General features: G+C 36.6%; 1 protein-coding gene and 1 pseudogene across 2 annotated transcripts; both read left to right on the top strand.

Moving 5' to 3' along the window:
- Nucleotides 9,484-13,289, top strand: LOC18777010 (annotated as a pseudogene). The gene is made up of 2 exons (XR_002271805.1): nucleotides 9,484-10,511; nucleotides 12,516-13,289. The product of XR_002271805.1 is annotated as a flavonoid 3'-monooxygenase (transcript).
- On the top strand, nucleotides 17,455-19,613 carry LOC18776891 (flavonoid 3'-monooxygenase). The gene is made up of 2 exons (XM_007210967.2): nucleotides 17,455-18,474; nucleotides 18,805-19,613. The coding sequence occupies exons 1-2, from the start codon at nucleotides 17,512-17,514 to the stop codon at nucleotides 19,435-19,437; spliced, it is 1,596 nt and encodes a 531-aa protein (XP_007211029.1). The 5' UTR covers nucleotides 17,455-17,511; the 3' UTR covers nucleotides 19,438-19,613.

The raw sequence follows: 26,908 nt of genomic DNA on the forward strand, positions 1-26,908 counted from the left end.
TTTATGGCGTAAACGTCTTGGGCATGCCTTATTCGGTTATCTTAAGAAGTTGTTTCCATCATTATTTTCCAGTCTTGATGTTTCCAGCTTCCAGTGTCATACGTGTGAATTGGCTAAGAGCCATCATGTCCCGTCCCCATTAAGTTTAAATAAGAGTTTGGTTTCGTTTTCTCTTGTTCATTCTAATGTTTTGGGACCTGCTAAAATTGCCACTTTGACAGAGGCGCGATGGTTTGTCAAGTTTATAGATGATTGCACACGCATGACTTGGGTTCCCCTTCTCAAAACTAAAAGGGAAGTCAGTTCCAAGTTTCAATAGTTTTATCAAATGGTGGAGACTCAATTTCATGCCAGAATTCAGGTTCTTCGTTCTGATAATGGTGGAGAATTTCTGAACTATGATCTTAACCAGTTCTTACAAGATCATGGCATCATACATCAACGTTCATGCCCTTACACTCCCCAACAGAATGGGGTGGCTGAAAGAAAGAACTGACACTTATTGGAAGTCGTTCGTGCCTCTCTCTTTGGTGCCAATATTCCACGATCCTTTTGGGGCGAAGCCATCGTCTTTGCAGCATACCTTATCAATTAGATTCCCTCTAGTATCCTAAATTTCCAAACACCACTTCAAACACTTCACCACCATATCCAAACACCTCCCACCACAAACCTAGAACCTTGGATTTTCGGCTGTGTTGTATTTGTCCACTTACTAACAAAGCATATTAGATCCCCGAGCCAAAAAGTGTGTTTTTATTGGCTATGCACCTCATCAGAAAGGATACCGGTGTTATCATTCTCCTAGTCAGAAGGTCTTTACCTCCATAGATGTTGTGTTTTGAGAACATGACTTATTATTTTCAACAGCCCAGGAGGAAAATCAAGAATCCACCAGTGCTCTAATTCTTGATTTTTTTTCCCCAGGACGTCACTCTGCATCAAAATGACTGGTCGCTAGTGGAAAGCAACTAGTCACCCCCCTTAGTTCTTCAACTACAGAGAACCTGCTTCAAATGACCAGTCGCCAGCAAACAGCGACCAATCGCCAGAGGAAAATGATCATTTGTCTCCACGCTATCAAAATTAGGAGGAGGAAATTGAACCGTTTTATGAGATTTTGCCCGCTTCAGCTCCAGTACCAATCACCTGCTGAGGAAGTCATTCAGGTAACATCTTTTCCTGAAACTAATAACACTAATGAAATATCCGATGATGATTTGATTTCAGTAGGCACAGAGCCTACATATCAGCTTCTAGAAAAGAAGAACCGTGGCAAACCTCGAGTACAATATGAAGCATATCTTAAAGCCAAAGGGAAATACCCCATCAATAATTATATATCTCTCAACAGATTATTAGAGTCACCTGTGTACTATGTGAAGCAGTTGGCTGACATATCTGTCCCCAACAGTGTAACTAAAGCATTAGAAGACCCAAATGAAGAAATGCAAGCTCTCCAAAAGAATGTCACATGGGAACTCATGCCCTTACCTCATGGAAAGAAGACAGTAGGATGTAGGTGGATTTATACTATGAAACTCGAAGCAGATGGATCCATTGAAAGATATAAAGCTAGATTGGTGGCGAAAGGGTACACACAAAGATATGGGATAGACTACTAGGAGACCTTTGCCCCAGTAGCCAAGATTAACAGTATTAGAGTCCTATTGTCTCTAGTAGCAAATCTCGATTGGCCACTACACCAGTTTGATGTCAAAAATGCATTCTTACATGGAGACTTGGAAGAAGAAGTATATATGGACTTATCCCCAGGATGTAATTCAACTCCTGACAAGAAAAATCAAGTTTGCAAACTCAGAAAGTCATTATCTGGGTTAAAGCAATCTCCCAAGGCATGGTTTGGCAAATTTACTAAATCTATGAAGAATTTTGGATATACACAGAGTAATTCAGATCATACCCTGTTCTTGAAAAGTGATGAAGGAAAACTTACTACATTGATTGTTTATGTAGATGGCATAATCGTAACTGGAAACGACGCAGAAGAGCAACTGAAGTTGCAAAAGTATTTGTCTCAGGAATTTGAGATGAAGGATTTAGGTGATCTGAAGTACTTTCTCGGAATCGAAGTAGCAAGGTCAAAAAATGGTATATTTCTGTCTCAAATGAAGTATGTAATGGATCTACTCATTGAAACAGGAATGCTTGGATGTAAGCATGCTAACACACCCATTGAGATGAATCACAAGTTGTGTGAAAACATGGACCAAGAACCAACCAATAAGGAACAGTACCAATGCCTTGTTGGAAGATTGATATACCTGGCACACACAAGACCAGATATTGCATATGATGTGAGTATGGTTAGTCAGTTTACACATTCGACCAGTGTTTCTCATAGGAATGCAGTTGATCGGATCTTAAGATATTTAAAGTCAGCCCCTGGGAAAGGATTAATGTCCTAAAAAAATGGGGATCTTGAAGTTATTGGATATACAGACGCTGATTGGGCTTGTTCCATTAAAGATAGATGCTCTACTTTTGGTTACTTTACATTCATGGGAGGTAATCTAGTCACTTGGCAGAGTAAAAAGCAAAATGTGTTTCTCAGTCTAGTGCAGAAGCAGGGTATGAAGAAATGGCTCACGGAGTTTGTGAATTATTGTGGATCAGAAAACTCTTGATAGAATTGGGCTTCAAGCTAGAAAAGCCAACATAGTTGCATTGTGACAACAAGTCAGCTATTGATATTGCCCATGATCCAATTCAACATGATCGAACCAAACATGTTGAGGTGGATAGACATTTTATCAAAGAAAAAATTGAGAAGAAGACCATCCGTCTACCATTAGTAAAATCAGAAGATCAACTAGCAAAAGCTGTTTGTGGCAAAATATTTCATGACTCACTTACCAAGTTGGGCATTGGTGACATATATGCACCAACTTGAGGAGGAGTGTTGACGTGAGTCTCCTAATTAATTAAGGAGATTTATTTCCTTGATTAATTAAGGGATTTACTTTCTTATTCTATATAGTTGACAAATCATTGTATAATTAGGATATATTATCATAATTGATTACTGTATCTAATTCCTTGTAAAGCACTCATGTAAACTCCTATATATACCTCTTTATGGAGAAGAATAAAACTTAACCCAAAGTATTCAAACCATATTCATATTCTAGCAGCCATTTCTCAGGAGTCTTCCCTTTTGAGGCCCCTACCTTCACCATGAGTTCACAAATTTGGCAACCATTTATGGCCCTATTTACAAACTCCAACTTGGTAGCAGTTTGTGCTCTCTTCACCATCGCTTGTCAAACAAATACTTCGCGACCAAGACACCCTATTCGCAAATCGTGACCCCCCAATTGCTGCACAGATTGCCTCCTATGGAGGAACCGACATCGCTTTTGGATCCTACAGTCCAGATTTGAGAAGGCTGCGTAAGGTGTTTGTGAGCCACATGCTAAGCAAAGCCAACCTTTATGCTGGTTATGCTCTGAGAAAATAGGCGGTTCTCAAGTTAATTAGTCATATTTATGGCAAAGTTGGCAGCCCAATTGATTTGGGGCAGGTTGCATTTTTTACACTAATCAACACAATCATGAGAAGGCTATAGGGCAGGACTTTAGAAGCAGAGAAGGGGGTTGATCTTAGGGCAAAGTTAAGAAATGTGATGGCTGAAATAATGGAGTTGCTTGGGAAGGCAAATGTTTCCGACTTCTTCATGCTAAAAAATGGTTCGAACTTTTGGGCCCAACTTAGTGATGTTTTTGACTTCGGAATGTCCTAGGCCTCGGTAGAGCGGCTAATCTACAAAATGAGAATGCTCGGTAAGGCCTAGGGCACCGGTGTGGTACCGACCGAAGGCTCTCCGATGCTTAAGTAAGTACAGAGTGAATAGTAATTTGGACAAAGTAATGGCTAAGTATACCGAAAGTTCTAGTTACCTCCATTTTGGGACTTGTGCCCCATGTTATAGTTCTTGGGAGGTGTGCATGTTGTGTAGAATTTCGATGTGGGACTGTAGACATTTGTTGTGGGAGCTCCACGTATCCAAGTGATGTTTTGGGATTTGGCCTTGCGATCGGCAGTCAGAGGTGTCGAACGGGTCCTTACCGATCCCTTCTTTGTCCATGTGTCTTTCCCTTATTGGTTCATCAATTGTGGTATAAACAGGAGTCCCCCAAGTTCCCGATTTGAGAAAGCTTCTTAATTGGGGACTTGCTTTGTCTTCGGTGCCTTTGACTCGCTAAAGGACTAAGTCAGTTTTCCGTTTGTTCGCATGGTGCCGTTCAGTGACTTTGTAGGAGGCGAAGAGCTTTCATTGAGGGTTCTCTCAAATATGTTTATTTGAAGGACACCCTTGTATGGCCCGTTCTGTATTGTATTTTACTAATCCAAATAGTCTATTTTGTAGATACTCATTCAAAGATCATCTCTACAAAAAAAATTATTTAAATCCGATATCATTTGACCACTCAATTGAATTATTGAAATTTTAGTACTTTTTTGAAGTACTGTGTTTATTGATTTTGTATGACACAATTGGATATCAAAATGGTTTCCAATTTGTCTAATATTTTGCAAGGATGATATATGAATATAGACTTAAAAAATAGATAATTTGGATCGTTGAAAAAATATTTGTAAGGGAGGGTATCCTTCAAATAAAATTATTTGAAAAACCCTTAATAGAAGGGGACTGTATATATGTATGTGTGTGTGTGAAATAATACAAACAAGTTATAGGGATCAGAGACAGAGTGGAGCAATGGAGGCCGTTTCGGAAGTGCTTCGAGCTTCTGGAGTACAGAGGGCTACACTTGGCTTAAAAAAATATTAGGATTTTGACTTCGTTTTGTCTCCTCTTGGTCTTAGACTTGGACCAGCTATGGCTAAGATCGTTGTTTTGCTTCTTTCTTTTTCCTCTCTTTCTGGTCGGAGCTATAGCTATCTTGCAAAGTTGGGAATTGAAAGAGCTAGACCACGGTCATATTGAGAAATTTGGAAAAACATATTTCCTTTTAACACGTTACTGGAAGTCGTAAGACATGATATGCTAGATGAGTTATTTTGTTGTACACCTAATCTAATGTACCAGTACATTGTGTTTTTTAGGACACATATGTCATTTCCATTCTCTTTATGCCAAGCCATTTAACAAACTCAAGTGAGTTTAAGCCATATTAATTCATTGGATTTGTTGATCGAGTTGTGATGTATATTGACACAATGGTTCACAAGGCCATGGCAAACACTAGAAGATTCTTTCTAATATTTTATCACGCACATTCCCTCGTTCTATTAGTCTAAAAGTGTTATAAAATAACAAGAATATGTGCGAGAATATTGAGCTGCACGTAAAGTAGATGAAACACAGCATTTAACGAAGTTCGGCTATACGTACGTCCTTGGAGAGCAGTAGCAGTAACTTTTCCACTATGTAAAATAATAGGGCTACAACTTTAGTGTTTACAATATATGTGGCTCACTGTTTTTTTTTTTTTTCTCTCTTGGAGAATTTCTCTCTGCTTTTTTTTCTCTCCACTCACTCACCCTCTTTCTTCCTTCTCTTCCTTCTCTCTGGGCTCTATCTCTTCCTTCTCTGATGGTGTGTATCACGCAAGGGAAGGATTAAGCCTTTTTATAGGCAAAGTTGATAGCTTCCCGTGAGCGTGCAATAAACTCATGCACCAAAGTCTTCAAACCAATAGTAAGTGGGCTCCACATGTTTATTCTTTACAACACTCCCCCTTGGAGACCACAAATAATATGTTGGTTGCCTCATTAGACTTCACTTGGAGAAAAAAACCTAGTGAGGTAGAAAACTGATGGAAGGAATAAGGTTACAGTAATCAGTGTAGCATACTTCTGGATGCTCCCTCTGATATCTTCATGACTTTCTTTAAGGAGTGAAAATCTTTTCGGAGTGAGTGGAGGATGTAGCCATCAACTATTCACGTAGTTGAGTAAGTAAATATATTTCCAGTGAGCTATCTCTATATAAATCATAAAAATTTCCAAAGTCCACGTATCCAACAAAACCTGTGATGATAAATGATACCACTGCTATCATAGTAGCTAAGAATTTCCTTACTCCAATGGAACAATGAGGTCTGATGAAGAGACTATTGATGACTCAATGGCTTTTAGCATTCAGAGTGCTGCTTCTGTTTCTAACATGGTTGATCGTTTGCTTGCTAGAGTAAACGAGATTCAGGAGCTGACCATTGAAAATTCGTCTCTTCAGATAATGCTTCATGAGTCTCAACAGGAGGTTGAGAAACTTAAAGAAGAAAATAATGCCTTGTTGAAATTGATGAGTTCGTACTTCATTGATATGCTAAGAAGGCTAGACATGCTGTAGGTTTCCAATGAAAAGATTCTGGGAGACCACAAGAGGCTCATGGTTAAGCTTAAGAGGCGCCGTCCTCTTCCTTCATAGGCTTCCAGAACATAATGTAATTTTATAGATTTTGCATAGCCTACTTTTCCCTGCAGGTGGAAAAAATCTATTTGTTGTATGCTCCTTTCCTGTTATAATAATTGCGCAAATTCTTAAACTTGCACCTATTGTTTTTACGTCTTTTCAAAATGACGGTTTGGAACCTTGTGCCTTATAGGTTCAAGTAACCACATCAAATCTCTCAAATTACATATTTCAATGCATGTGAGTCCGAAACTTTTGGCCCTAGCTAAACACGACCTCAAAATTTATTTGTCCTTTTCAAATGGGCATGAGGTATAAATTGAGCAAAAGCCATGATAATATTGCAATATAGTAGTAAAGAGAATTAACTACTATATACCCAAAACCTTAGGTTCGGGATTTCTCATATATTTGGATTCATGGGCTTCCGGCCCAGATGATATAATATAACAAAATATGTGGGGAGCCTCAATTCATCATTTGAGGTTTATCCTGATATTATCCATTTCACAGTGTATTCTTAACAACCGGAATTCACAAAATATCTTTCTTCCTTGAGGTGTCGATTATAACATAATCGAATTTTATTAAATTCATCATTTTCTTATGCCAAAGAAATATGTGGTTTGCCATAACTTGTAATATAACCTCAAGGGTTGTGTATTTAATTGTTGGAACTTTAGGCCAAAATCACATACTCTCATAGTATGGGCATTCAATACTCTTAGATTTTGAACTTCGTGCCAAAATCACATATTCTCATGGTATGGACATTTTTACAATTTTCTGTACATATTTCGAGACTTCAAGCCCTTACATAATTGTCCATATTTTGAGGAACTTCTAGCATCTCATTTAATTGCTCATCCATACCCAAAATGGTTAATATTTATGTATACGTCACTATTCATGTATACGGTACTATTCATCATGTCATGAATACGTATCTATTCATGTGTACAGTACATTTGCCAATACAATTATTATTCATGTGTACTACATATTACCCAATACAGTACTGTTACATCATCAAGGAACTCCAGGTCCTCATTTACATGTCAAGGATCAAGGATTTTCAAGTCCGATCTCTTGTTTACAAATATAGTACCGGAGAGACTGCTAGCTCTCATGTCAATATCATCATTAAGGATCTTCAAGTCCTGATGTAGTTGTATGATGAAGATCAAGAAACTTCTGGTCCTGATCTGTGCACTGTAAAAACTCATCATATCACACAATTAATTCATAAAATAAATAAATTGCTAGTATGGACGATAATCTTGCACCATACTTTAAATAAATGTAAATGTGTGATAAAATAAATTCATAAATTAAATTTCTTGTAAATAAATTGCTGATATGGACGATAATCCCGCACCATACTTTAAATAAATGTAAATGTGTGATAAAGTAAATGTGCTTGTATGTGCACTAATTCTACTCCATACTTCTTAAATAAAAAGTACAAGCAGTTGTGTGGACGATAAACCTGCGCCCACTTTTAAATAAATATTGTTATATATGTAATAAAACTACACCATACAGTAAATAAATTGTATTAGTAATAAACCTACATCATACAGTAAATAAATTGTATGGATAATAAACCTACATCATATAGTAAATAAAATAAATATGAGGATAAAACCACCACTAAAAATATAGGAGGTGAAACCGTCCATTTTTGTTAGTGGTTAGTAATAGGAAAGCAAATAAATATAGTATATTATATTACCACTTAATAATATATTATACCAAGACCAAAATAGTCAATGATTCTTTAATAAAGCAACCATATATCAAAAATGAATCTTGGCCGACAATGATATTGAAGTGATTATTGTGCATATGCCCATGCCTTCAATCTTGTTGCTTTCTCACCTGCCATTAGTCAGCATATATAGTAAGTGGTATTGAATGGTGCAAAGTATTAATAAAATAAATTAAGAAGATAAAAAGACAGAGAGCTTATCATGTTTTGGTGGGTTTGCTCGTATATCTCTCTAGCAGACCGCAGCTCCTCCACTACTTTTCTTCCTTACATCAACACAATGGTTAATAACACAAATAATAATGCAGCACAAAAATTATACCTGAGAGTTTTTCGTGCTGATAACGTGTTATAAAATAACACAAATATGTATGAAAATATTGAGCTGCACGTAAAGTAGATGAGACACAACATTTAACTAGGTTCGGGTATGCCTACGTCCTCGGAGAGCAGCAGCAGTAACTTTTCCACTATGTAAAATAATATGACTATAACTTTAGTGTTTACAATATATGTGGCTCACTTTTTTCTTCTTTTTTCTCTCTTGGAGAATTTCTCTCTGCTCTCTTTTCTCTCCACTCACTCATCCTCTTTCTTCCTTCTCTTCTTTCTCTCTGGGCTCTATCTCTTCCTTATCTGATGGTGTGTATCACGCAAGGGAAGGTGAAGCCTTTTTATAGGCAAAGTTGATAGCTTCCTGTGAGTGTACAATAAACTCATGCACCAAAGTCTTCAAACCAGTAGTGAGTGGGCTCCACATGTTTTTTCTTTACAACAAAAAGGTCTTATATTTTGTGATTCGTCTTAGAAGACTCTTTAGTGTATGGTCACGACACTTGCAACATCATTTTCTTCTTCAATACAATTTGTTGCTTTATGATTGTTCCTTCTACTACTCATACCTTGCCTATTTTTTTCAGATAGAAATTGGTACATTGAAGTCTTTGTTCAACTGGTTAGAAGAAAAATGTAAAACTGAACAGATGATCATATATAACAAAGATGTGTATAAATACTGTAAGAAAAATAATTTTTTTTACTCATAGGCCGAAGCCTAACACCTCTGAGCCCACCCAGTTGAGGCAAACACTGCAAGACAACAGTGACCAGAGATATTAATCTGCCACAAAATAATGCATCCATTGTCCAAATCTGTCGAGTTATCGATTTTTCTTCTGGCGTTTTCTCCTGGATGTCTTGCGTGGTAGGGGCAAAACATTATTTAGCTCTTAAAAGCTATCCCCACATCCCACAAGCTTCTTTATCTGATAGGAGCAAAAAGCTTTTCTACATGTATTTTCTGTATATATAATAAGCCTATATATCTTTCATCTTCATTAGGGTTCAGGGCCTAAGGCTAACAAAAAATGTGGTCACCATGGTGTGCTAGCAATATTGAGAAAGATGGCCATCTCATGATGACAAGAGCAATATTTCTCACCATTTCAGCCATGGCGGTTGCTCTGTTCTGGTTCATGTGGAACTGGAAAAGCTCAAAAAACCCAACACCTCCATTGCCACCAGGTCCTCGTGGTCTGCCATTTCTTGGGAGCCTTCCCTTTTTAGGCCCCAACCTTCACCACGAATTCACAAACCTGGCAAGCGTTTATGGCCCTATCTACAAACTCCAACTTGGTAGCAAATTATGCTTTGTGCTCTCTTCGCCGTCACTTGTGAAACAAGTGGTTCGTGACCAAGACACCCTCTTTGCAAATCATGACCCTACAATTGCTGCACAGATTGCCTCCTACGGAGGAACTGACATCGCCTTCGGATCCTACGGTCCAGATTGGAGGAAGTTGCGCAAGGTGTTTGTGAGCCACGTGATGAGCAAAGGCAACCTTGATGCTTGTTATGCTCTGAGAAAAGAGGAAGTTCTCAAGTCAATTGGTCATATTTTTGGCAAAAGTGGCACACCAATTGATTTCGGGCAGGTTGCATTTTTTACAGCAATCAACACAATCATGAGAATGTTGTGGGGTGGGACTCTGGAAGCAGAGAAGGGGACTGATCTTGGGGCAGAGTTAAGAAATGTGGTGGCTGAAATGGTGGAGTTGCTTGGGAAGGGAAATATTTCCGACTTTTTTCCTTGGCTTGCCAGGTTTGATGTGCAAGGAATTGCGAGGCGTGCGAAAAGATTCCTTGCACATCAAACCTGTGACTGAAAAGATTCTCAACTCTGCCATTGAAAAGCAGATGAGTGAGGCAGCAGAGCAAGATGGGGGGCTCTCACTAAAGCATGAAAGGAAGGGCTTTCTGCAGTTCCTGTTGGAGCTTAATGAGCATGGAAATGGTGCAGAATCGCTTACTTTGCAACAAATCAAGGCCCTACTCACGGTACTGTATTCTTATCTCTGGTTTGGAGTTTGTTGGCAGTCGACCAAGTGCATACGAGCGATTTTTGGCCATTGACACATGACTTTTGCCTTACTTTTGACAACACTTAATGCATTAATACAGTCAGTATTCCAATATGCATGCGTGAGAGACTCACCATATAACATCCTTCTTGTGATGATAAATCACTACTACAAAAAAGGTAATAGACAACGGCTAAAAACTGTTGTGGTTTCAGTTTTAAAATCGTTAACTTTAGCCGTGTCGTCTATTCTATATTATATACACAATGGTTAATAACTGTTGTAGTTTGTATCCTTCCACAACGGTTTTATATACAACCGTTGTAATCAATCACCTTCCACGCTTCTTTTTATGTATGACCGTTGTAATTGGTTAACTTCCACAAATGATTTTTACTTAAAACCGTTGTAATTTGTCACCTTCCACAACGGTTTTTTTATTTAAAACCGTTATAAATTGTCACCTTCTACAACGGTTGTTACAGAAAACTGTTGTAATTAGTCACATTCCACAACGGTTTTGTTTAGCACCATTGTAATTTGCCTAGTTCAACAACAGTTTTTATAGATATTACAACTAGATAAAGGTTTTTATGTCAAACCGTTGTGGAAACACCCATTAGATAACGTTTTCTATGAAAAACCATTGTTGAAAATAGCATTTGGTCACCCACAAAATTCCAAAGTAATCTTTCACTATGAAAATTAATGGAAATTTACACTAATAATTTATATCACAATATCAATTTACAATTAGAATTAAATGCATGTACATTACAACAATTTTCACAATAAAAAAAAAATTGTGTTTATCTTGTTCCTTAACATTATCGCTCTACGTCTTGGTCACAAAACTTGCTAACTCATGCCTAACTTCATCAATCTGCTCATGTGTTGGCATTCCCTCTACAACTGAAACAGTACCAAAAACAAAAAACGTTGAACAATGTATTAATTTAGGGAGGTGATTTTCCCACTCTCTTTTCTCAACTTACACTATATTTCCCTTTTTAATACTTTTTAATTAATATTGTTATTTTTTGTTCTTTCTCTTTCCTATTCTACCCTTATCCTACATTAAGGTATTGATAACTTCAATTAAAAAAAGTTAACAAAAAATAAAACAAAAATAAATCTGAAAATGGATAGAAATGTGAGTATTTGTATGCCAAATTCTTAGTTTTTTTTTATCAAGTATGTGAGTATTATTTTTCTTTGTTGTAGTTAATAGATAATAAATTTTTTGGGCTAACATATAAATATGGTGGAAGAACCAAAGAATGCTACTAACCAAACTGTCATTAGGAACTTAGATATGCAGAGAGCAATGTATGTATAATAGTCTCAGATTTTTATTCTTTCATAATATTAGTTATTGATTATACATGTATATTAAAGAGAATTGTAGGGTAATGGTAGAATAGGAAAGAGAAAGAACAAAAAAGAATAAAAGTGATTAAAAAGTATTAAAAAACAAAAAGGAGTGTAAGTGAAGAAAAGGGGAGTGGGAAAATCATCTCCCTTAATTTAAGCAAGATAAATTGAAAGAGAGAATACGTACTTGGAGTTTGCTGCAAAACCAGAGCACGGCAGAAGAGTCACAACATAGATAAATTTCATTTATACGTAAAACAAAAATTAAATTCAATAAACAGGGTAATACTAATCAACACATCCAATCATATTAAGCAGAAAAATCAAACAACATTTTTTACATAGATGACGGTTTTATTGGCTAATTACAACGGCTTACAAAGAACAGTTGTAGAAAAAACAACTGCAACGGTATGTATTAGGTGTTGTCTTTTTGCTATTTTGTAGTGGTGAATAAACTTTGCTGATATGCCTCTATGTGCATCCTATCAATTTATTTTCAAGAAATTTTGATGTAAAAATTCTAACACAAGGGATAGTAAGAAGTAAATAAAAATGCAACAAATCTTTTTTCTGAACTTTTTAACAGTTTGATAATTTTGAACAGGACATTGTGGCTGGTGGTACTGATACCACAGCAACAATGGTGGAATGGGTAATGGCTGAGCTGATGCAACACCCAGATGACCTGAAAAAAGTTCAACAAGAACTGAAAGAAGTTGTGGGTTTGGACAACTTGGTTGAAGAGTCTCATGTACCTAAATTACATTACTTAGATGTTGTGATTAAGGAGACATCTAGATTGCACCCTGCTTTCCCTCTTCTGGTACCCCATTGTCCAAGCCAATCCACCACCATTGGAGGGTTCAAAATACCAAAAGGTTCAAATGTTTTTTTAAATGTTTGGGCCATTCACAGAGACCCTAATGTTTGGGACAATCCCTTGGAATTTAGGCCCAAGAGGTTCCTCAATGATCCTCCCACCAACAACATTCATTACAATGGCAATAAGTTGGAATATCTTCCATTTGGTTCTGGGAGAAGAATGTGTCCTGGGATTCCCTTAGCAGAGAGGATGATGATCTATGTGTTGGCTTCATTTTTGCATTCATTTGAGTGGAGGTTGCCCAATGATGCAAAGCTTGACCTTCAAGACAAATTTGGGATTGTGACAAAGAAAATGACTCCATTAGTTGTCATTCCAACACCCAGGTTATCTAAATTGGAGCTCTATACTTAGAGTTATTTTCATTCCCTCTTGAAAGATGCAGCATGCATGTCACATATATGCATTGATGCTCTTGGTTCAATCGTTTCCCCCATAATCCTTATTATCTTATAATAAATGGAGGAAATAAAAGACTTGGTGTGGTTTGTCTCATGTCACGAGTGATACATTGTGATTTATTTTGTTGCACTATATTAGTTACTTTTTTGTTAACAGATAGTTTAAACTTCAAAAAGAATTAATAAACAAAAAAGAACATCTTGAATAATATCAAAAAATTCTTCAAACCGCAACATATCAATCTCAAGAGATAGAGGTGGGTTAGTTCATAAAAAAATATTAACAATAAAAAAAAATAAGGTTCAAAACACTTCCTCAAGTATTTACTTCAAATTTGAAATTCTTGAATATGAACATTGTATTATTGTATTGAGGACACTACCTATATAGTAAATGATAATTTTGTAACATGGTTAAAGCATACTTTAAATTATAGAACTAATTTAATTAGGTTTGAAAAGCACAAGTGCAAACTTAGTTTATCTCAACATGGTGATATCTAGTTAAAAATAGGATTTCGGGTGCAGAAATTCAAGAATATAAATTATATGACAGTATTACGATCTCATTCAAAAATTACTAAAATAAAGACAAGAATAAGGTTAAATAACGTACCACTAAAATTAGTGATATATTAAATATCAATATAAGAGCCTTGGAATCTTCAAGTGAGATTCCATCATCACTAAATCTAATTTCTTACATAATGGCCTCTGTACGTAATGTAGATTCCCACTAACTCCACTCATCGATCTTTTATTTCATGGCCACATCGGTTTCAGTACAACTTCTTGTTAGTTGTTACATCAAGCTCATTTCATGCAAGCCCCCAATTGGCACATTTTGAGGTAACTTTCTACAAGTAGCTGATCAGAAATATCTTTCGAGGCACTTGATGTTCATTGCTTAATTAAGCTGAAGCAGCAGCGACGCAAACAGGCAGATCTGTCTCAACATTAGGTGGAGTTCGAAGTATGGGGTTGCTCTCAAAGAAATTCACAGGCTTTAGGTCAAAGCTAGACGACACCGTCGGCATTATAGGGAAGTCTTCTTGACATGGTATGTGATGAAACCCTAATGTGTACCAGAGAACAATATCCTTGTTCTCGATTGGCCGGTCCCTACAAAATCAAAATCACCAATTAGATACTATTTCTGTAAAAGATATGACTGGTAAATATGATACAAATAAATTAGACGCTCACCTATCGGTCGGACCAGACGGCTAGGGTATCTTCACCCTGACTTTGGCAAACGAGCAACCCACCAGCCCCTTACTAAAACTCTGGATCGCCATTGCAACAAAACTATATATACATGTATGAAATATAGAAATACGTTATAGGGATCAAAGACAGAGTGGAGCAGTGGAGGCCGTTTCGGAAGTGCGTCGAGCTTCTGGAATACAGAGGGCTTCGCTTGGCTTAAAGAAAGATTAGGATTTTGACTTCGTTTTGTCTCCTCTTGGTCTTGGACTTGGACCAGCTATGGCTAAGATCGTTGTTTTGCTTCTTCCTTTTTCTTCTCTTTCTGGTCGGAGCTGTAGCTATCTTGCAAAGTTAGAAATTGAAAAAGCTAGACCACGGTCATATTGAGAAATTTGGAAAAACAGATTTCCTTTTAACACGTTAGTTGATCGGCATGTTGGAATAAGATTAAGTGAAAGTCACATTTTTAGATGGAAGTCGTAAGACATGATATGCTAGATGAGTTATTTTGTTGTACACCTAATCAAATATGAAAATTTTCCTTTTACTTTTATTAATTATTGAAACGTGAAAATTTTTTGTTGGCTGGTTTTGGAGAGGGGGAAAAAATGTACGCTTCTTCTTTTTTTTTTTTTTTTTTTTTTTTGGTCAAACCCTAAAATAGATGGGATATGTTGGTTGAGTTTTTTTTCCTTAAGTCCTTAGAAGTCATTTTACAAATGAATAAATTGTCTTTAAAATTTTGAAGATAAGGTGGTTAAGAAAATAGAACAATTGATGAAAATAGTAGCACTCTTTAATAAACTCAAGTGAGTTTAAGCCACATAAATTCATTGGATTTGTTTTTTTTTTTATTTGGTAAAATATGGGGCAAAGCCCAAACCAACAAAACTACACAGGAACAAATCTAGGCCTCAAAAGACGACTCTTATCATCATCTAAAATAGGCTGCATCTGATCAGGAGGAGAAGAGAGCTCATGATAACCCAAATCCTTATGATGACCCATCTTAGCTAGAAAATCAACAGCAAAATTGGTCTCCCTATAAATTCATTGGATTTGTTGATCAGGTTGTGATGTGAATTGACACAATAATCTACAAGGCCCATGCTAAACACTAGAAGATTTTTTCTAATATTTTATCACGTACGTTCTTTCGTAGGGATGACAAAAATCTCCTCAGGGGCGGGTCCCCAACCCTAATGGGGGGAGATTTATGGGCCAAACGGGTATCGGGTATGAGGATTCCCGAACTTGAAAAATTTCCGACAGATATGAGGAGGGGATAGTATTAGCGTCCCCATCCCCGAACCCAACCCGAAAATAAATGTGTTTATATTTAAATAAATAAATATATAATTATAATATTATGTTTAAACCTAAGTTAACCTCCCTCTCTTAATTCTTCCTAATCTTCTCTGGAATTTCATATTGATGTGATTTTGAATAGTTGAGTTGAACTTTATAGTTAATTTGGATGTGTTGAATAATAATTTAATATGAAACTTAATATTAAAATATATGATAAATATTTTTTTATGCAAAAAAAAATCGGGGATTCTGGGCAGGTATGGGGGATAGTCCACCAACAGGGACTGGGACTGGGATTCCCTTAAACCTATTAAACAATGATGGATTTGGGGACGGGGATGGGTTCGGAGACGGGGGCGGGGATGGGGATGGTATTGTCATACCCGGCCCCTATCCGACTTGTTGCCATCCCTATTCCCTCGTTCTATTAGTCTAAAAGGTCTTATATTTTAGAGTTTTTCTATTTAAACCTCACATTTTTCTTTGTTCACCCCAATACTTAAATCATTAAGCTCTTAAGTTTTATTATTGTGTAAAAATTTTAAAAATGTCATCCAACTTAATACTTAACCCTTATACATCTATACATACACCCTACCACTCTTCATATTAAGTTTTAGAAAAACACAACCTCCTATGCACCCTATTGCCAGATTACTCTTCTCTTTTAATCCAAGAAACCTACTACACTCTCATCTTCTCTTCACAAACCCTAAATACGGTATGCAAATAGTGGCTTGTGGGTCGTCAATTGAGGTATGTAATGTGATATTATTTTTTGATTTGGGACTCCTCCCATAATTATTGAGGATGTTGTGATTAAAGACTTGTTGTAATTTTGAGGTTGAGGTGAACTTAGAGTGGTGAGGGGCAAGATAGTGGGGTGTGGAGTGTGAGGTTGATGAGTTTTTTATTTTTATTTTTTTCTCCTAGGTGTGTATTTAGGGATAGTTTGGGAAGATAATGGGGTTTCCTTAGAAATTGTTAAAATTTGAATTAGAAGTTGAGGTGAACTTAGAATATGATGTGAACAAAGAGAAATGCAGGGTTTAAATAGAAAAACTCATATTTTATGATTCGTCTTAAAAGACTCTTTCGTGTATGGTCACAACACTTGTAACATCATTTTCTTCTTCAATACAATTTGTTGCTTTATGATGTATTTATTGTGCTTTCTACTACTCAGACCGTGGCTATTTTTTAAAAATAGAAATTGGTCCATTGAAGTCTTTGTTCAACTGGTTAGAAGAAAAATGTAAAACTGATCAACAGATGATCATATATAACAAAGATGTGTATAAATACTGTAAGAAAAGTAAGTGTTCATGTCTTTTTAATTTTTGCAGAAATATATATTAGTCTTCATGTCTCCCTAAAGGTGTGTGTAAGTATAAAAAAAATAAATGGAGAAATTATGGAAATAGAAAAATAAAAAATAAACTGCATGCAGCACAAACTTTCCAGTTTTCTTCTAGAGGCTCGGCATTTCATGTAAGTAATTTTTCTACTCATAGGCCAGCCGCCAGTTGAAGCAAACACTGCAAGACAACAGTGACCAGAGATATTAATCTGCCACAAAATAATGCATCCATTGTCCAAACCTGTCAAGTTCTCGATTTTTCTTCTGGCGTTTTCCCCTGGATGTCTTGTGTGGTAGGGGCAAGACATTATTTATTTAGCTTTTAAAAGCTATCCCGACATCCCACAAGCTTCTTTATCTGGTAGGAGCAAAACGCTTTTCTATATGTATATATCTTTCATCTTCATTAGGGTTCAGGGCCTTAGGCTAACAAAAAATGTGGTCACCATGGTGGGATGCTAGCAATATTGAGAAAGATGGCCATCTCATGATGACCAGAGCAATATTTCTCACCATTTCAGCCATGGCGGTTGCTCTGTTCTGGTTCATGTGGAACTGGAAAAGCTCAAAAAACCCAACACCTCCATTGCCATCAGGTCCTCGTGGCCTGCCATTTCTTGGGAGCCTTCCCTTTTTAGGGCCCAACCTTCACCGCGAATTCACAAACCTGGCAAGTGTTTATGGCCCTATCTACAAACTCCAACTCGGTAGCAAATTATGCTTTGTGCTCTCTTCACCATCACTTGTGAAACAAGTGGTTCGTGACCAAGACACCCTCTTTGCAAATCATGACCCTATAATTGCTGCACAGATTATCTCCTACGGAGGAACTGACATCGCCTTCGGATCCTACGGTCCAGATTGGAGGAGGTTGCGCAAGGTGTTTGTGAGCCACGTGATGAGCAAAGGCAACCTTGATGCTTGTTATGCTCTGAGAAAAGAGGAAGTTCTCAAGTCAATTGATCATATTTATGGCAAAAGTGACAGCCCAATTGATTTCGGGCAGGTTGCATTTTTTACAGCAGTCAACACAATCATGAGAATGTTGTGGGGTGGGACTCTGGAAGCAGAGAAGGGGACTGATCTTGGGGCAGAGTTAAGAAATGTGGTGGCTGAAATGGTGGAGTTGCTTGGGAAGGGAAATATTTCCGACTTTTTTCCTTGGCTTGCCAAGTTTGATGTGCAAGGAATTGCGAGGCGTGCGAAGCAGGTTCTATCTGTGACTGAAAAGATTCTCAACTCTGCCATTGAAAAGCAGATGAGTGAGGCAGCAGAGCAAGATGGGGGGCTATCGCTAAAGCATGAAAGGAAGGGCTTTCTGCAGTTCCTGTTGGAGCTTAATGAGCATGGAGATGATGCAGAATCGCTTACTTTGCAACAAATCAAGGCCCTGCTCACGGTACTGTATTCTTATGTTTTGGTTTGTAGTTTGTTGGCAGTTGACCAGGTGCATGTGAGCGATTTGTGGCCATTGACACATGACTTTTGACAACACTTAATGCATTAATACGGTCAGTATTCACATATACATGAGTGAGAGACTCACCATATAATATCCTTCTTGTGATGATAAATAAACTTTGCTGATATGCCTCTATGTGCATCCTATCAATTTATTTTCAAGAGCAAATTTTGATGTAAAAATTCTAACACGAGGGATAGTAAGAAGTAAATTCAAATGCAACAAATCTTTTTTCTGAACTTTTTAACAGTTGATAATTTTGAACAGGACATTATGGCTGGTGGTACTGACACCACAGCAACAATGATGGAATGGGTAATGGCTGAGCTGATGCAACAACCAGATGACCTGAAAAAAGTTCAAGAAGAATTGAAAGAAGTTGTGGGGTTGAAAAACTTGGTTGAAGAGTCTCATATACCCAAATTACATTATTTAGATGCTGTGATTAAGGAGACATCTAGATTGCACCCTGCTCTGCCTCTTCTGGCTCCCCATTGTCCAAGTCAATCCACCACCATTGGAGGGTTCAAAATACCAAAAGGTTCAAGTGTTTTTTTAAATGTTTGGGCCATTCACAGAGACCCTAATGTTTGGGACAATCCCTTGGAATTTAGGCCCAAGAGGTTCCTCAATGATCCTCCCACCAACAACATTCATTACAATGGCAATAAGTTGGAATATCTTCCATTTGGTTCTGGGAGAAGAATGTGTCCTGGGATTCCCTTAGCAGAGAGGATGATGATCTATGTGTTGGCTTCATTTTTGCATTCATTTGAGTGGAGGTTGCCCAATGATGCAAAGCTTGACCTTCAAGACAAATTTGGGATTGTGACAAAGAAAATGACTCCATTAGTTGTCATTCCAACACCCAGGTTATCTAAATTGGAGCTCTATACTTAGATTTATTTTCATTCCCTCTTGAAAGATGCAGCATGCATGTCACATATATGCATTGATGCTCTTGGTTCAATCGTTTCCCCATAATCCTTATTATCTTATAATAAATGGAGGAAATAAAGGACTTGGTATGGTTTGTCTCAAGTCATGAGTGATACATGGTGATTTATTTTGTTGCACTATATTAGTTACTTTTTTGTTAACAGATAGTTTAAACTTCAAAAAGAATTAATAAACAAAAAAGAACATCTTGAATAATATCAGAAAATTCTTCAAACCGCAACATATCAATCTCAAGAGATAGAGGTGGGTTAGTTCATAAAAAAATATTAACAATAAAAAAATAAAAATAAAAAGGTTCAAAACACTTCCTCAAGTATTTACTTCAAATTTGAAATTCTTGAATATGAACATTGTATTATTGTATTGAGGACACTACCTATATAGTAAATGATAATTTTGTAACATGGTTAAAGCCAATGGCGGACTCAAGAATTTTTATAGGGCTAGGCTAAATAAATTTTTTTTTTCTTCAGAGGAGATATATTATGAGCTTTTTTTCTCATGAAACAAAAATGTAAATAAAATTTTATAGATCAAACAAAGTCACATTACAATATCAAACTCTTTAGGTTGAACTATGTGAGATCCGAGTTTAGAAAGTTTCTCAAAAATTGAAGTATCAACATTAGATGCAGAAGGTGTATCCTTATTATCGTTACCACTTTTTTTGAAGAATGAATAAATAGTTTTTCCTCTCTTTGCCAGTCTATTATCATCACGTGACATGATATCCTAACAAGAAATACTATATACCAAAAATCATATATGCTAATTAATAATTCAAGTTGCAAAAATAAAACATATATCAACAATCTCCAAAAAAATTCACCCAAACCCTAAATCATAAAAACTTAACAACAACAATTAAAATTGGAAATTAAATATATATAATAAAAAAAAAAGAGAAAAACTTACCAACATTGAAGAACCCACTGAAGATATTTTGGTACCATTTTTTAGAGGATGAGAGCTATTTCCTCTAGGCTCTCAAGGTTCAAATATGGCGTTTTGGGTGGTTGCTCTCTGTGGGTGTAGTCCATTATCAGTACGATTAGAATAGGTCAAGTTAGTAGAGCCTTATAAAATTATAAAAAAAAATTTAAAAAAAAAATTGGTAGAGCCTTAGCGTGAGTTCTAATTCTAATCAAATTTATATAGGTTTGGATTGATGTTTATTATTTCCTATATGCTTCAGGAATGGTCTTGTTTTAAATAAAGCTATTATTTACTTTACTTAAATTGGGCTATTATTAGTGTTTTATATTTATTTGGTGTAGTTGGCACTGGCGAACCCAGGAATTTTTTAGTAGATGTGCAATTTTGAAAGGTTAAAAACTCTTTGTGGATTGAATATCTAAGGCTTTTTACCTAAATTGACCTTAGGTCCCTTCATGCATTCATATCATACATAAAAAATTATTCTATGTAAAAATATTGACTAAGTATGAAAAATGGTTTTTCGGAATAATCATTTTCTCAAGATAATTTTTGGCGGCTTTTATTCCTTACACATTAAATAAGAAAACTTGATTTTATGGGATTTTATTATGAAGTAAATATTGACTTAATGAGCTATCATTTTTAGCCTAAATCGTATTTTGCACTAAAACCGATTTTTCAAATTTTGATTTGGGGGGGATTTGATTTTCTATTATTTTTATTTGAATCCAAATGGGGGGTACTTCCTTATTTACATTGTAAACTTAAGTAAATTGAATAATATAAAAATAAATGAAAGTAAAAAGACAAAGTAAAGGGGCAATTTCAAGCACCTACATTGGTTTTTCTAGCTAGAGAAGGTGCAACACCTCCTTACTCCTTAACAGGTCCGCCAGTGGTAGTGGGCTAATATTTATTGGAGTAGGAATAAACTGTTATAAATCTAGTTAGAAATTGGAGAGGAAATTGAGAGAGAGAGAGTTTCTTCATTCTCATTTCTGTGTTATAAAACTAAGAGATTGAGGAGATAATTTAGATGGAGAGAAGGGAGTAGTTTTTCCTTCTTCTTGTGTATATTTACAATGAAGGGTGTGAACCCTTTTATAGGCAAAGCCTCTCCCAATTGGAGGTGGGCTCCACCTTATATATTTACAACACTCCCCCTTGGAGACCACAAATGATATGGAATATGTCTCGTTAAAAACCTTGCCACACTACTACAAAAAAGCAAAAAGACGACGGTAAATCACCGTCGTGTATTCGATTTTTCAATGGTCGTGGAATCCACCGTCATCTTTTCCCTCATATACCACGACGCTAAATCACCGTCGTTGTTAAAATATACAACGTCATCAACAAATACAAAACGACGTCTTTGTACTGCAAAAAGATCTAAAAAAGCAGTCGATGATGAGAATAGACGACCAACTCTCTGAAAAAACCGTCGTTAAAAAGGAAAAATATGACACATATTAAGAGAACAAGGCCGCAAGATAGACATACAACGACGAAAATAAAAATACGACGCCGTTAAATATCATTTTCACGACAATAAAAAATTTGACGTCTTTAAATACATTAGAAGACGACGTTATTGATACCTACTACGTCGCATATATAAAAACAGCCGTCGTAAAATTAATTTTCCACTTCGATTTTTCGATAAAAGATGACGTGGAAATAGTTGTCAGTGCCATTATTTACGACGTATGTATTTATTGAGTAGACGTTGCAAAACGACACAACGTCGGTTACAAATATATGAGAGTCGTATTACAAAATTTATACGTCATATTTTCAGAAACAAACAACGACGATAAATATTAGACGTTGTTAAATAAAACAACGTCGGAAAACAATAAAAACAGACGTGTTTAGTCTGCTAAAGTTCTAGAAAATAGTCGAGGATGAGAATAGACGACCAACTCAAACAAATCACCGTCGTTAAAAAGGAAAAATATGACACATGTTAAAAGAACAAGGCCGCAAGATATACATATATACAACGACGACAACTAAACTTTTACGCCGTTAAATATAATTTACACGACAAGAAAAAATATGACGTCTTTAAATACATGAGAAGACGACGTTATTGAAATATACTACGTCTCTTATTTACAAACAACCGTCGTGAAATAAATTTTCCACTTCGATTTTTCTAAAAAAGATGACGTGGAAATAGTTGTCAGTGTCATTATTTACGACGTATGTATTTATACAGTTGACGTTGAAATGCGAAACAACGTCGGTGGCATTTATATAGTCGACGTTGTATTTATATCTATCATCATTACTCACGACGCACTTAATAATATAGACGACGTTGAACTTCTAAACAACGTCGGTTCCAAATAAATGAGAGCCGTATTACATAATATATAGACGGCGTTGATTATGATGAGAGCCGTATTACAAATAACGTCGTTTAATTGTTATTAGACGGCGGTTATAATGAATTTCCGTCGGAATTCATTTCGTTCCTCTTCGTTTATAAAAGAACTTGCGACGTGGAAAATGTATGATGACGTCGTATTTTTTAACGTTCAGATTATATATCTCGTTTTTTAGACGTCGGTATTATGGGATTGGAGTCGTGTTATTTTGAATTACATGGCGGTTCTTTATCCTTCACCGACGTGATATCCTGAATAATTGCTTCACAATAGCGTCGTGGTTCTTCATTGTTACGTTGCTTTAAGACGTCGGTAAATATGCTGAATAACTGGTTCACAATAACGTCGTGTTTTATTTGAACGTAGAAAGTGAAGAAATCACATTACAATATATTACAAAATTAATGTCATACACTGCCAATTACATAAGCATCATTCAATCCATATATCTTCACACCCATCTCGAATATTTTGACCGCCTAACTCACCCACCAGTTCATCAAATGTGTCAACATTTGGCATCCCTCTAGTAAATGGCTCACACTCAATTATCACATCACCTAAGACTTCATCACCAATAACATCATTATATTCTCTATTAGGCATTGATAACACTACCGACCAACCACGATGCATCGGGTCGTCAACAAAAAATATTTGTTTGACTTGAGAAGCCAAAACAAATTGGTCATTCCTATGTCCAATTTTACTCAAATCTACAAGGGTAAATCCAAGTTCGTCGACTACAAGACCAGAACTATCTATCCAATCACACCTAAAGACTGGGATTGTAAACTTTTGGTAGTCAAGGTCCCAAATTTCTTGAATGACACCATAGAAACCCATATTTGAGAGAATTGGGTTTTTATCCTTGGCACTAGCAACTTGCATGGTATGTGCAAGTAAATAAACTCCACTATTTTGAGTTGTCCGCACATCATCTTGTGCCTTGATATTGAATTTAATACCTTTAATAAGATAGCTCCTATATAATGGCACTGACATGTTTGGACCAGCTGCTAGCCACCTTAAATTTTCTGATACGCCATGATTGTCTTCCTCAAGTTCACTTTGAACCTGCAAATTAATCATATCTTAATTCAATCTAACATATAAATAAGAAGAAAATTAAAAGAGAAATATGTTATTCAACAATATATACCTTGAAGCGTAGCCATTGAATGAAAGTGCTATTGTGCTTATCCTGCAGCCACTTTGTTCTCTTTCTAAATTTTGGATAAGCAGTCTTGATGTGAATCATATGTTGCCTACATGACACGAAAAATTCAAGCATTACGGTCCTAAATATAGAAGATAAACATAAGAAATAATTTAAAATGGAAACTTAAAGAATAAAGCTCATACGTACTCGATATAAGGTAGGACTTCTTCCGTATTCTCCAAGACATATAGATGTGCTTGATTCAACAGGTCCTGATCAACTACGCTCACTGTGCAACCTGATAATGGCTTTGAAAGTCCCATCTTTTGGCTTGAAGGCACTCCAACTGTACTAGCATCAGATAAATGCTGAGTACAACACTCTACCGCTTCTTCAGCTATATACCGCTCAGCAATGCAACCTTCGGGACGAGTACGATTCTGAACATACCCCTTCAGCACTTTCATATATCTTTCAAACGGATACATCCACCTAAAATATACTGGCCCACATAGACGAACTTCTCTGACAAGATGTACTACTAGATGAACCATGATATCAAAGAATGAAGGAGGAAAGTACTTCTCAAGCAAACACAGAGTAACTACTACATCTTCTTCCAACTTATCTAGCTTGGAAACATCAACAGTCTTTGCACATATAGCATTGAAGAAGAAGCACAAACGAGTTATTGCATACCTTGCAGGCTTCTCCAAAACAGAACGAATTGCCACAGGGAGCAATTGTTGCATTAAGGTATGACAATCATGTGATTTAAGGCCAAGAAGTCTTGAATCTTGTACAGATACAAGATTTTTAATATTTGAAGAATAACCTTCAGGGACCTTCATACCATAGAAAGAATTGCAAACCTCTCTCTTCTCTGCTCTTGACAAATTCCAAGGCCCAGGAGGCAAACGAGTACGTCTTTCTCCATACTCGGGTTGCAAATCAGTTTTGACCCCCATGTTCAATAAATCTAATCGAGCAGCAATCCCATCTTTATTTTTTCCAGGGATCTCCAGCAATGTACCAATGATACTATCGCAAACATTCTTCTCAATGTGCATAACATCTAGGGCATGCCTCACAGGAAGGTATTTCCAATACTCGAGATCAAAGAATATTGATTTCTTCTTCCAACAAACTCTGTCACCATTTTCAACCATATGCAGCACTTCTTCTCCGGTTAATGGCTCTGGAGGTATGTCATATTCAGGTTTCCCATTAAAAGCTGCACGTTGCCTCCTATATGGATGATTGATTGGTAACCATTTTCTATGCCCAATGTAACAAATTTTGTGGCCATTTTTCAACCTGTGACTAGGTGTATCATCGCCGCATATTGGACAAGCTTTATATCCTTTAACAACACAACCAGATAAGTTTCCATAAGCGGGGAAATCATTAATTGTCCACATTAATGCAGCTCTGAGTGTAAAGTATTCTCCATTATGTGCATCATACACTCCTCTAATCCCAACCCACAAGGATTTTAAATCATCAATCAAAGGCTCCAATAGACGTCTATATCATTTCCGGGTTGTTTAGGACCGGAAATCAATAAGGTTAACATCATGAACTTTCGTTTCATGCACAGCCATGGAGGGAGATTATATGTAACTAAGATAACCGGCCAACAACTATATCTGCTACTTAGAGAACTGTGGGGATTGAATCCATCAGATGAAAGAGCCAATCTCAAGTTTCTCGGCTCATTACCAAACTCAGGCCATTTATCATCAAGAAGTTTCCAAGACGGGTAATCCGCCGGATGAGACATCTGACCGTCAATTGATTTTCTAGCAGCATGCCACCAAGTCAAACTCTTAGCTGTCTCATGTGATTGAAACATCCTTTTAAACCTTGGAATTGGGGGAAAATACCACACCACCTTCGCTGGCACACCCTCTTTCAAGATTGAATCTTTGCCTTCCTTCCACCTTGAGATACCACAAGTAGGACAATTAGTTGAATCCTCATACTCCTTCCTATACAAGATGCAATCATTGGGGCATGCATGCATTTTCTCATAACTCAGCCCCAATGCACACAAAGTCTTTTTAGCCTCATACATGGAGGTTGGTATTGTATTTCCTTCTGGAAGCAAATCGCCTTGAAGTATCAATAATTCTGTAAAACAGACATCACTCATCCCATGTTTTGCCTTCAAATTATACAACTTCACTAATGCCGATAACTTCGTGTACTTTCTACAACCAGGGTACACTGGTTGATCTCCATCCCCAATCACATTGGCAAACTCATACGGATCCGAACCAAAATCACCAAAATCATTATCATCCATATCAATTTCTTCAGACACAAAACTGTACCTACTATGGCCATCATCTTCTTCAACATTTCTACTAGCATTAGTAGTTGCTTCCCAAGGTTCTCCGTGAAATGTCCAATTCTTATAGCTTTGGTCAATTCCATTAAAGTATAAGTGATCCCTTATAATTCCAACCCCAAACAACTTCAAATTAACACATTTAACACATGGACAACGGATATGTGTTGTAGTTAGAAGATTTTCTACAGCAAAGTTCAAAAATGCTTCCACCCCAAATTCATATGCCTTCGATCTTCTATCCGAGTGCATCCATGACTTATCCATCTCCGACACTATAACCTATTATCTATAATAAAGTGAAAATACAGGCAATGACCATCACTATAGCAGATTATACAATGATCTAATCGCAAGTAATACACAACAGAGACGACGGGTTTTAAACAAAAACAGACGTATTTGGCATATATAGACGACGGATTTTCAACAGACGTCGTCTATTATAAGTAATACAAACGACGGTTTATGAAAAAACCGTCGTGTATAAGTAATACAACGACGGTAGTTTAAAACACTGTCGTGTACATCGTTGTCGTATGCCTAAAATTCGTCGTGTCT

This window comes from Prunus persica, chromosome G5 (genome assembly GCF_000346465.2).
Source record: "Prunus persica cultivar Lovell chromosome G5, Prunus_persica_NCBIv2, whole genome shotgun sequence".
NCBI lineage: Eukaryota > Viridiplantae > Streptophyta > Magnoliopsida > Rosales > Rosaceae > Prunus > Prunus persica.

Bases quoted from the DNA above. Each gene is read 5' to 3' on its own strand.
- LOC18776891 (XM_007210967.2), top strand. From the start codon at position 17,512: ATGTGGTCACCATGGTGGGATGCTAGCAATATTGAGAAAGATGGCCAT. The intron at 18,475-18,804 runs GTACTGTATTCT...AATTTTGAACAG, and splicing joins AAATCAAGGCCCTGCTCACG to GACATTATGGCTGGTGGTAC.